General features: G+C 32.7%; 2 protein-coding genes across 2 annotated transcripts; both read left to right on the forward strand.

Annotated features, from left to right (window-relative positions):
- The first annotated feature begins 370 nt into the window (after positions 1-370).
- On the forward strand, positions 371-3,718 carry LOC130625448 (pituitary tumor-transforming gene 1 protein-interacting protein-like). The gene has a single exon (XM_057440549.1). The coding sequence runs from the start codon at positions 1,462-1,464 to the stop codon at positions 1,957-1,959; it is 498 nt and encodes a 165-aa protein (XP_057296532.1). The 5' UTR covers positions 371-1,461; the 3' UTR covers positions 1,960-3,718.
- Positions 3,719-10,392: 6,674 nt separating this feature from the next.
- On the forward strand, positions 10,393-11,410 carry LOC130625498 (ras-like GTP-binding protein RHO). The gene has a single exon (XM_057440605.1). The coding sequence runs from the start codon at positions 10,439-10,441 to the stop codon at positions 11,015-11,017; it is 579 nt and encodes a 192-aa protein (XP_057296588.1). The 5' UTR covers positions 10,393-10,438; the 3' UTR covers positions 11,018-11,410.
- Positions 11,411-13,054: the final 1,644 nt, after the last annotated feature.

The following is a 13,054-nucleotide window of genomic DNA, read 5'->3' on the forward strand; positions in this document are numbered from 1 at the left end:
AAAATAAGTCCTGTATTGTCCACAGGTTTGAAAATCTTGTATCGCCTGCTTAATATTATACTTGTTTAACAATGATATCAAAGCCAGCTTGACTAAATTTATATATTTTTATTTATATAGTATACCTTTTGTGTATCACATGGCATTGATTTGTATCTTTTTAATAAATTCTAACTTTAAATCAGATAAGTAGACAATAATTAAACAACCTAGTATTAATTCAGTTCTAGTAAAATTGTATTCTTCTTTCTCAATTTTAAATATACTTTCTTTTTCAGATCATTTGTTATCAAACCATGCACCATCAGCATTTTCGAAAAATCTTCAACGAGAGAAATTTTTAAGGATTTTATTGGTAACTTAACAGAGTAATAATTCAATGAAATTGAAATTGTTCAGAAGTTATTATATATATTCGAATCGTGAAGTTCATACATAGCAATCCTGCATCCTGGAATTTTCGAGATCAGTTATAAAAAAATCCAGTTAAAGTTTTAACTATTGTTTTAGAATATATACTATATATATGTAAAAAAAAATTATTTTTTATTTATCAAGTTGTATTTTACGTTAATTACAATAATAATTGAGAATTAGGATACTTATGATGTGTTTATATACCCCATTGTTCTCCGTTTTAAAGTCTACTTCAAATTTCAGAATCTTTTAGGCTAATGACGGAAATCTTCAAGTCGCAGGGCTTTTTATTTAAAAATTTTCCCCTGGGCAATAAGCTTATTCACAAGCCTCTATGTACTGCATTTCTATCATATTCGTCATATTTGGCGGAAAATGTTTCAGCAGAATAGCTTTCAGACACAATTTTTTTATTACACCACAAGAATTTTTGGAGATTTGATAAGTCAAAAATGTATGCGTAAGTCTTTTGAACGAATTTTAACCAAAAATCAAAAGCAATGATTACGTGAAATTACACAACAAGAAGCCTAGAGGCGTTTAAAGTGTACATATATTTAATCAAGATCTAACTTTATAGATAGAGCCTTAGCCAAATGTGAAAATAACGAAAATAATAAGTTCTAACACTGCAGTTTTTATAGATTTCAAACGTCCACCATTTTCCGTTTTAATTTTAAATCCCGTTCTAAATTTGAATGTTTGAAATCGTTATTAGTAATTCGGGGCGCATTAGTGGTAACTATGGCTAGTATTAACATTACAAAAAAGTAAATATATGGGCAATGTTTTTTCCGCATGGGAAACGCGTACGTCAACTGTTTTTGAAATCGGTGCCGTGTAAAAATTAAAAGAATGGTCCCACTTACATTGGTAAAAATACGGTAAGTTTATAATAAAAAAAGTTCGGTAACTCCAACCATCCCATACGAGATTGCAAATGTACCAAATTTATAGAAAGCACAAGACATTTTTAAGTTTGCTGCTCATTTTGTACTTTATGACTTTTTTTGCATTGTGCTTACGCAAACAAACTTATTAAGCATGATGAGATATTTCCTTATGTTTAGCGTTTCTATCATTTTATTTAATATTTTTGGCTCTGGATCCAATCTTGTAGTAAGTTACGAAACTGAAAGGTGTAATCATAGAAATGCCTCATGTGAGGTTTGCACAGACGATTCTTCTTGCTTCTGGTGCGAACCAACGCAGTCTTGCCACACTTATGACTTCATTCCCAAGGGATGTAACATAAAATGGTATGTAAGACAGTGCACTGTAGCAGGTTATTGGTTTGTAGTAGTAATACCATGTGTTGCTTTTGTTCTGCTTGTTTTATTGGTGTGTTGTTGCTGGTGTTGCTGTTGTCGTAACAACAACGAATCCACAGAAGAAAAATATCTTTTAAAAGAAAGTAGACGTAAATGCGAAAAAGACAAAAGAAGACTTTATCTTGAAGAAAGAAATACAGAAAGGGATGAACCAGATAATAGTGTTATCCGTTCTAAATATGGGCTTTTTAATTCTCCACAATCTCCTTGATTTTTGTTAACATTAATATCTATATGATAGATACTTCTATTTTTTCTCTTAAATCTAAACACTGTCATATAGTTGGCATATCAAAGTTGTTGTTTCTGTCTGATTTTTTTAAAAACCTAAATTATACACTTGTTGTTTAAACATGTTTTAATGATAAAGGACAGCTTTTCTCATTCACATCTGCTGTTAGCATGTTATAAAGCTTGTGCTTAAGTTCACAAAGGTTCATTTCACCAATTATTTACCGTTGTGGCGAAAATAAAATTAAAAAGGTTAAAAGAAAACATGTATGGCAGCATTTTTAGTGGAAAAGCTCATTGTTGCCATAAATTCACAGAGTTGCATATACTTTTTTTTTTTAAGGTTAACAAGTTTTTTGGTTAAATAGGCTGAAGCATATAAGTTTTAATTTGTCCTGTATAGGCAAGATTCTGCATGACTTGAAACTCTTCAAAGAAATCTAGATCAGCAAGGAAACAATTCCTAAGAAAGATTAAACCCAACACCATTTTAGTTTTGCATTCATGTAAATCTATACTTTTGGTTATTTAGTCAATTTGTGTAAAGAACCAAATCTTGTCTACTTTTATTAGATCCAGGATTTCTTTTTTTATTGTTATTTTTATTAAATGAATTTTTTATGTGTTACGTAATCTGTGATTGCTACAGTCATATTACACGATTATTCATTTTTATAATTGTTACCATGGGAAGTAAACATATTTTTTTATTTGTTTGTCAAGGAAATTGCTCGCAAATTGTTTTTTAATCCAGCAGATGTTTTTATAGATATAACAACAACACCTACCTAAAGATTTTTGTTTTCACACATTTAATGCAAAGTAGATGCAGCTTCTTGGTTTAATAAATCTCTAATGTAGCATTTTTTTGAAAAATGTTAACACATGTGTTCTTTCACACTGGTCAGCTTTTCTAGTTAACTTCAACTGGTCGAAATTTCAGCATTTTACTTGTGCTATCATTGCATTAGATTTTTTCTTAAATTTTGTTTGAAATTATAGCAGCTAGTTTTGTATGGATTTAATCTTATTGTGTGTTTCTTTTTGTCATCTTAATTTTTTATTGTTGTTTTTATTGTCTTCAGTTAAACAATGTTCTTCAAAACAATATTTCATGACAACTTATAAGTTCATTTGAGACTTTTTAAAAAATAATTTTATATAAAAAATGATTCTTTTTGAGAAATTATATTTTTGTATTTATATATTCCTAATGTATTGTATTTATTACATGCCTATTTACTAAGGGGTAATCTAGTAAAAAGCAAGAAACTTCTTGTTGTAAAGAAAACTTTTTGGACATACACAGGAACCATAACTTTGAATATTATAGTAAAAAAGAATCCCAAACTTGAACAATTGCCCCTAAAAGTTGTGAAAATTTTAATTGCATGGGTATAAATAAAATGAATACTTTGAATATAAACCAGTCGCTTATATGACCCCAGGTAAACCATGACTAAGTAGCTAAGCAATATTTAGGGTGGGCGAGGTGCAAAAATCAATTGTTCATAAATAATGTGAAAACCTTAAGTAAATATAGTTCCTGTGCCTAAAGTATTTTTTTTACTTGTCATATATGGTTACTGCTTAGAATCTTTCAATGTTCGTTGGCAATTTAATATCTTAAATTTGTTTTTTATTAGACTTTTTTTTAAAAGAAATATTGTGTATGATCTTGGGGGATTATTTGTAATTTTCTGGAATAAATTTTCGACAAAGCTATGTTGACCTTATAACGTAATTTTGTTTATATATTTGTGAACTTCACTTTTGCAAAATCAAAGACTAGAACTAGAAGTTTGAGTTAGAGTAACAGATATTACACAACATTTGACACAAGTTTAATTTTTTGGACCGCGAAGTGGGAAACCAGTAAAATATTTTACTTTCTAGGTATACAAAACAGAGCACATATTCGAAACAATAATATTCAATACATGATGGCTATACACAATGCTCATGCTCAAATTGCTCCATCAAACATTTGCTTATTTGCGTACGGAGAAGCACATTTTTTTATCATCTACTTTTGATCTCCTTTTTTCTATTAGAACCTTTTTAGCAAAGAAGTCAGAATAAATCAAAGGCGTTGTGTCGAAAGGTGACAATCTTGATGACCCCCCTCCTCTTACCAATTGTTAACCCTAGTGCCCTAATACAGAACTAAGAGTGAAAATCTACCAAACTATTGATTTGAAAAACGTTACCATCCCCTCTTCTCAATTTTCAAAGTTTAACAAAAATACAACTCCAACGAATTCACAGGCTAAATGTTTTGCCGGTGATTATTTTGGTGGACGCATTCTTTTCTGAAGTGCATTTTAAGAAAAGTTCTGCTGGGGACGAAAATGCAGTAAACCTCCCAAGTACAACTTCAAAATTACTTTCAAGAGATCAAGACGTCCTTAAATTACGTTTTATCGCCAGTTCTATACGCAGTTAAAAAAGTGGATTTATCTAGAAAGTCTCTCGTCCCCAGAGCTCTTTAAGATTAAATCCTCGAAGGTAGACGGGTCCAGTGCTCGAGTTTATCTCTCAAAGAATGAAAAAGTCTAAATATTTTTAATTTTCAATTCACGATTTTTACGGGTTTTTAGGCACCAAGTTCACCTGGGAATTCGGTAGAACATCTCCAGGTTGGGCGGAAATTATTTTGTACTTTACGTGACGTAGTCAGGCACTCAATTAACAGAAGTAAAATAACACTATGGGAACGGCTACAAATCCGTGCACGTGTATTTCGCAAAAAGACATATTTCTATGTTAATAATAACAACCGAAAATAAATTTTAATCAGTTTTGCCCCACTCTTGTACTATGACATTCCCATCAAATTAACAAAAGTATAATGCAATAGCTTCACTAACTTTAATAATATTCTGACGTCAATCACTGCGCATCGCCAAAGCTTTGTAAATAACAGAACAGTCCATAGGTTATTTTTTACGAAACTGTTGTTAGTTAGAAAAAATTGTGAAAAAATAATCAACATCGCTAAAGTCACAGACTCTGTTAGCGTTTATTATATCCGCCATTTGAATTTTGATGATGGCAGCAATGACCCCAATACACAAATTATATATTTTTTTAATTTGTTTTTATTTGCCTGTTGCCTCTAAAATGTGCAGGACGCTGATCAAAAATGTACTTTTGACGACAGGCGGCTTTAAATATAAGGGTTTGAATTATTTGTGATGACGCAATCAACCCGTCTGTTCTCAAAAGGGTGAGTTGACCCAGCTTTAGAAAATTGGTCGCATTTTGGTCTCAGGTGGTCCCTTAGCTACACACACAGGGACAGTTATTTCCACCAATTTCCAATGCTTCGTTGATCTTATGCCGCATTTACGTGATTACGTAATGTTAAAATAAAAACTTTGATGATTTACAAGTGAGACGATAAAATACCATGTTTGTAAGTTTCAGTATACTTTGTTGGCACCCAATAACATTTTTCCCACGCCATTTGCAAAAATAATCCTTTAAAAAACTGGGAACTAGTTTAGTACTGTTAATTTTAGGTGTTGTTTCCCTATCCAGACATTTTCGCCTCGGACGGGCAAAATGGCAGATGATGAATAGTGGAAAGATATTTTGCGGCATGGTTGTAGCTAATAGTACATGAGGACTCTCAGGCCATGATATAGGTCCATGAATTTACTTTCTATTTAAGGTTTGATCCAATCGAGCCAACAAATTTATAAATAAGATGTGTATAATATATGCTATTATTGTTATTGATTACAGTAAGTTTTCACCTTGTAAACGCAAAGGTTGGGGAGTGGCCTGACTGGTATAAACAACATGAAACCATCAACTTCATTACACTTGTAAAAAGTTTAATTTACAAGTATATAGTTTTTTCGATTTTTACCTACGTTTTATTTTATACACAAGATGTTTATCTAGGCGCAAAATGTGAAGGTTGTTGACACAGGTAGCTAGCTAGATAGATATATAGATTTCCTCCCCCACAAATTGTTCATATTATACTCCATAGATAGTCTTATTAATGGTGCTGTTCTGTGTACAAGAGTGGAAAGAAGTACATGGAATACTGAACAAGGAGACCAACATAATTTTTCTTACCATCAGGTAATCGGCATAATTAAGGTGGGAGAAAATTATACTGTGTTTTAAACAAATTTCTTCTGGCTACTGTTCTTTACTCACTTAAACAAAAATGGACTCCCAACCCAGGCACATAAAATTAATTTTTGGCTGATTTTAATTCAGGGTTTGATCTGAGAAATACTTTTGTGCTAATTGGTGGGTTTTAGGAATTTGTTTCAACACATTTGTGTGTGAGCTTTCAGATGAATAAGAGAATCTGAATTTTGATATCCTTGAACTTGTTGTTCATAGTAGTGTTGAAGGGCAGTGCTCTCACCAAAACCTGCCATATTTCTTCTTTGAGGTGGGTTAATACAGCAATATTGTCATTAACGAGGGTGCTGATAAGCTGCATACGCCGTAAAAAGTGTTGTGTTTTGAAAAAAATTAAAGTGTTTGCCCGAAAAGCCTGCATAGACCCGAACAATGCATGAAAAAGCGGCTTTTTACTGTCGTCTGCATGGTATGTTATGGGAAAGTGCAGGCGGTTTAGAGGACAACTGCCAATTTTATTAAAAAGATTGCACAAACTTGCCCTCTTTTTTATCTATATTATAATACCCATGTACGTCTGTCTGTCTGTCCCGCAAAATGGTACTACAAGTAGTGAGAGGCATGCAGTGTATAAAAAGAATGGGCGAAGCCGTGGATTTTCCACGGATCACCGACTAGTATTGCACATTCTACAACTTATCAAAATGTCTCTACTGATACACCAGTCAAACCTCTATTTTTTCCATGCCCTTGTTAGCTAGCTGAAGACGTTTTTTGAGTCCTTTCTGATTAATGATGGTAATTTTGTCAATCTACTTCGTTTCTCTGACTAGACTGGCTCGATTCCAACTGATAGGTTGATGTGCAGATTTTACATGGCTGGCCTTACAAATATTGAGGGATATGCTCTGTCTTTTTTCCAGGAAGAGTCATGACTTAGATGAGGAGTCCTAGAGTAATTAATGCTCATCTTTGGCCAGGCAACTCCCTGCAACATTTAACGGCCCACACAGTGTGCCATCTTCCCAATTTCCCTTACATGGCTTGTTTTTAGGCAGCGAACTACAGGATGTCCTTATACTTAGTGGTTTCAGTTGCTTTCGTTTTTCGAATGCAACTGATTGCAAAGCTTCCAAAGCCTTTTTGTGCTTGAAGGTATGGACCCCACAACTAATACTGGAATTCTTGAACAACTGACGCTAGAACTCTGGAGCAATTTATCATAAACGACAAATGTTGTTGTTTTTTTGTTACTGTTTTATGCCTTTAAAAAGCTTTCAGCAGAAAATCTTTCAATTTATCAGCATACTTTTTTTATAGTTTGTAGTATTTCTAAGTTAACCATAATAAAAACGTATTTAAAGGTTACCTCCCACCAAAAATAAAGTTAATTGCATATGAAAGAGTTTGAAAGGTTGTCTAGGAATTTGAATATTTTTTTATAATTCTTGATTGGTTTTTTAGAATTTGGACTAGAAAGATTCACTAATTATGCAAGATGTCATGAGTATGCTCTGCGAGGGTGTTATATTTAACGTTTTTGACAAGCCATATAGAGTTAAAAATGTTTTCTGGCCGTCACTTTGACGCATTTTAAACATTTTACATAAATTTTAATATTTAGTTACCGTATTTTCCAGTGTATAACCCACGGGTTATAAGTTGATTTTTACGACTTCCACTTTGGTGTGGGTTATAATGTGGTGCGGGTAATGTGATAAGTTTTATATTTTCTGTCATTTATTGTGAAATTTAAAGTTTATACATTTAATGAAGAAAATAGTACCAACGGGATAAAATGCAAACATTAATATAACTCCATGCCAGATGTTATATCTACGTAATCTTACTTCAAGTACGTGATTTAATTTTTTTTACACAGTAAAATTGCTTTAACTTTCTATTGCTTGCCAGTGCTAATATTACGAGGTCTCTCTGAAACACAATTCTGGAGATCGATTTTCTTTTGTGTTGAATGAATTTATTGCACACATCCTTAAACAAAGAGAACAGTTTCAATTCAAGTGAGATAACTATTACTACCTCATTTGCAACAAGTTTTTGATAAATTCTAGCTGCAGTCTCTTCAGGGTTTTTCCAATGTATAATGTACAATAACTCAGTTTAGATACATATGGCCACCCACTTTCTCTATTTGTAAAAGTTGATAGGCTTAAATTTTTTATTGAATGTATTATCTTTGACACGAAACACTATTTTGTCAGAAATCATCTAATAAATATCAGGCCTAAATGGTAGTTTTTTTTGTAACAAACTGGTAACTCAAAAAGACTTTTGCTGGGAAGGAGGGTATAAAACAGGGTATCAGGCCTTAGACATATTAGATGTTCTGGGTAACTTGTTCTGATGTACCAGGGGTGATTTTTTCTCAATGTTCCATTCACAGTTTTTTTGAATACTTCATACAGATCACACTTAAAAATAGTGTTAACTGGTAGAGATTAAACAGTGTTACCTTTTACCATATCCTGTGGTAATAGGAAAGGTTATGATTTGTGGTTGCCAGAAATGTAAACCACATATCATCAGTCACAGTCTTGAAGAAACGGGTAGGTATGTTAAAGAGATATATAGGATATTACATGATGGTGTTTATATCTTTGCTTCCTCTCTTGGTATAGAATACACCTCCACGATGTTCTATTGTCTAGAGTACTATAAGAACAAAGAGAATCACAATATTAAACATTAACATGTGGCACTTTTCCATGCCCAAAATTCTTCTCTGCTGTCCATGATAAATCTTTAAAGAGTGTGTCCAGGATGTTACCGCAATCAGCATAGAAACTTTTTTCAAAAGTTATGCAATGAGAATTATTGTATAGTGCAGTTTAAAAAATTCAATAACAAAAAACAGCATGAAAACTATTTTTATATAAATTTTTGAGTGGTGTGTTTATGTTTGTTGCCCAGCCTTATTTATAAGAAAATATAGTTTTGTTGCTATATATTTACTTTTTTGCAGCATTCAAATTTTTCCAAATGTATTGAAGAAGGGTGTTACCGCATTGTGCCTTGTTTTTATATTTTTTTTCAAATATGGTAGACTATTTTAGTGATAGTGTTGCAGTAATACATTTTCATTGCATATTTTTCTCGTTTATAATCACACTAAGGAGGGTGTTATAAGAAATATAGTTTGTTTTGTTTTTAACCCAGTGATAAAAATAAGTGATGTTAGTAAGACAGTAGAAAATTGGTGTCATTTACTTGAATTAGGTGGGGATAAAAACGTAGTAATGAATAATAAATAATTGAATTGAAATGTGATACATGCGAAGTTATCTGTGTGTATAACCATGTGTTTGTTTGCATCTCACAGCTAGCAAATGAAGATTAAATCCTAATCACTCCCAGGCTTTGTGTTACAGATGTATACACCTGTTTTATTTTCAACATTCATTTTGTGTTTTTTCCTTAAAGACATTTTGGTAAAAAACATTAGTTTTTCATCTTTATGAGAGCTTCATCATCATCATCATCATCATCATCATTCTCGGCTTAATGTCCGTTTTCCATGCTAGCATGGGTTGGACAGGGTATATTAATGACCCTCTTCCAATCTGATCTGGACTGTGTTTAGATCTAAACTCAACTTTATGAGAGCTTAGCTCCCAAAATAAGTTCAGCAGTTTGTGTATCCCAAAAGTATGTTCTGCTACCATTTTATAATTAAGCCTCTTTTGGGTGCTTTAAGTTTTGTAATGTAAAAGTACTGCTAAAATGCTGTATAATTTCCTAAAACCTGGATGCATTGCTAATTTAATCTTAGTTGGTCCTAGGTGGTCCCTAGCTACCCATGCAGGAGATGATATCAGTTAATTCACCTTTTTCCAAGTTAGACCTCAAAAATTCAAGTACGCTACATAGCTTTAGAAATTTCAGGTCAAATATTAACATTAATATAATATATGTACATAGTGACGTAACATCAAAGTAACTGATTTGTCATTAAGCAACTAAGATGTAGTTTTTCCTTTATTTTTACCATATTTACCATTTCTATTGTTATTAAGGGATCAGTACTGCTAATGCATAGTGAAACCTTTCTCCCTGTTATCAATATAAATAATATTCTTCCTAGCCTGAGATAGCTTAACAAAAAAGACAACAATAATAAATTTCTCAATGAAATTCTACATAAGTAAAAATCATGTCTTTTGCTTGTGAATTCGTCATATGTATTTTTTCTCTTTATAGTTAATCTCTGTGACGTTGTCTTTAGAGAGAGAGATTAGCATGTTTCACCAGATGCACCATGTATGTTACAGTGTTCAATTGTTTATTACTTTAATTTGTTATTTTAGAATAATAAATTGAGCGAAAAAATGGCAGCCATTCGTAAAAAGTTGGTAATTGTTGGTGATGGAGCTTGTGGAAAAACTTGTCTCCTTATTGTGTTTTCTAAAGATCAGTTCCCAGAAGTGTACGTACCAACTGTATTTGAAAACTATGTTGCTGATATAGAAGTAGATGGCAAACAAGTCGAATTGGCATTGTGGGATACAGCTGGACAAGAAGATTACGACAGATTAAGACCGTTATCATATCCTGACACTGATGTTATTCTGATGTGCTTTTCCATAGATTCACCAGACAGTTTAGAAAATATTCCCGAAAAATGGACTCCAGAAGTAAAACACTTCTGTCCTAATGTCCCTATTATTTTAGTTGGAAACAAACGAGATCTTCGCAACGACACCTCGACTATTCACGAGTTAGCAAAAATGAAGCAAGAGCCAGTCAAGATTGAGCAAGGTAAAGAAATGGCAGAAAAAATCAATGCCTTTTCTTATTTAGAATGCTCTGCGAAAACAAAAGATGGTGTGAGGGAGGTTTTTGAAACTGCAACACGTGCTGCTCTTCAGGTAAAGAAAAAGAAGAAGGGAAAATGTGTTTTGCTATAATAGTTCTTTTCACTGTTTGACTGTTGTTAGTAATCGCTCACACATGATATCACCATAAAAACTTTAAATCAATATTATACCTAATTTAATGATCATTTTACCTTTACTATTGTATAAAAATGCACTTTCGGGGAAACTGCCATATATTTTCTCATTTTTTTACAGGCGAAAACAAGTTTTGAAAAATAATTAGTAATCTCCAATTTCGTCTCGTTTGCCGGTTTTAAGGTTCCGTTGTTTTTTGGTTTTTGTTTTTTACTTATTTGACATGGAAACCTGGAGTAAATTTTGTGTGTTTGGTCAGTCTCAATTCAAGAATACTTGTAAAACCTTCATAATGTATTGGATCAGATTTTATTTGTTAGAATACAATTAGAACAAATTTCTATTAGACACGCTTCTGTTTTTTTCTTAGTTTGGAAACAGTAAATTTGCGAATTTTTTTCCCTATCGCTAAAAAAAGGAACTTTATGGACACCAACTTTGGTGAACGGCAAAGAATAAAATGTTTTTTAACAGAAAATTATTTGAGAGTGAAAATTTTTGTCTGAATTTAAAATTTGGTAGATGAATGTCGCGGATAAGAAAGAAGTTGTCGGATAGTGCAAATAATATTTTGTCTGGGTGAACTGATTTTTATCGCAAAAATAATGCACATAAAACTTAATCAGGCAACTTAAATCATGAGAATCTTTTAGTCTCCCATTTGTTCTTATCTCTGCAAAATTAAGCAATATTTTTACAAAGGTCGCCGCGAACCGCTTTTATTTTGAGACCTGGACAAGGGGTTGGCGTTCGAAATGACCCCGGTTTCTCCTACTTTTTTCTGATCGTTATGATTTCGCGCCGCCGAGCAGACAGACACGTATATTACGACCGACACGCACGATGTGATTATTTCCATCTTTGTTGTATGCAATGTATAGCACGCAAAGATTAAAGTACTCTGCTGGAAAAAATCCCACGGTGTGTACCGACTTTTAATATGGAGATATTGTGTTTACTGAAAGACAAAAAAAAAATTCTACAGTATTTAAAAAATGACATTTTTAATTCGCCTATAAAAAAACATCTACTTTTATATCAGAACAGATCTTACTTAATTTTTCGCCAACATTTTAAAAGACATTGCTGGTATTTCTGACCATTTTAACAATAGTACAATCCTTTGAAACCATGCACACGCCACTTCCAGCAGTACATTCACCCGTGTGCATGTTTGCACTAAAGTTAAGATGACTGTTTTTTTTCTTTCATCTTACGTTCTCACTTTATCGTTGTTTTGTTTTTCTTTATTAGCAATGCGACACTGATATTTGTCAGTATTTTTTTAATTCTTGCACTGAAGTTATCACAAAAAAGATGGCACCAACGACAAAACAGCAGTTAAAATCTCCCTGACAACATTTTGTCATTAAATTAGCTGTAGTTTTTTCTATACAAAACTCATTTTATTACTGGTTGGTAAATTTAAAATGCTAATAATATCAAACGCGGTTTAGATATAAAATTAGAAAAGGCAAACAAGAAACCTTGTCCCCAGGACATCTTGTATCTTTTCTGACTTTTTTTTTGCCGTCCCGATATGAAAAGAGACAACAGGCGCTGGGAACGAGGTTAGGCAAACCAGACACCATCGGGTGTTAAAAAGAATGTCTGCTATAAAAAGGCGAGAGAGATTCTTCCCAGATTTGCCTACATTACCTCAAGAACCTTGAGTGTGAGATGAAGTAATATCGAGTTAAGAAAAGGTGTCAAGAGGACAGTTTTGGCGGAAGTAAGATCATACATCATGCTAGTTTCTTTTCCGAAAAGTCAAACAGGCTTGATATCCCTGCGAGGTTTTATCTTTATAAAAGATCTTAAAAAGACATAAAATAAAATAACGAAAGTAAAGGAATCCATAAACAAAAATATGCAAAATACAGTGCTTGGGGAAATTATAGGGTGTGACCCGCTTTAGTGAGGTTAGTTCTAAGAAGTAATGTAAATTGGAACTTTGAAATGACGTGTCCTTATCCATTCTTTGAGTAAAGT

The sequence above is a fragment of the Hydractinia symbiolongicarpus genome, chromosome 14 (genome assembly GCF_029227915.1).
Source record: "Hydractinia symbiolongicarpus strain clone_291-10 chromosome 14, HSymV2.1, whole genome shotgun sequence".
Classification (NCBI taxonomy): domain Eukaryota; kingdom Metazoa; phylum Cnidaria; class Hydrozoa; order Anthoathecata; family Hydractiniidae; genus Hydractinia; species Hydractinia symbiolongicarpus.

Coding starts and splice junctions, on each gene's coding strand:
- LOC130625448 (XM_057440549.1), top strand. CDS start 1,462: ATGATGAGATATTTCCTTATGTTTAGCGTTTCTATCATTTTATTTAAT.
- LOC130625498 (XM_057440605.1), top strand. CDS start 10,439: ATGGCAGCCATTCGTAAAAAGTTGGTAATTGTTGGTGATGGAGCTTGT.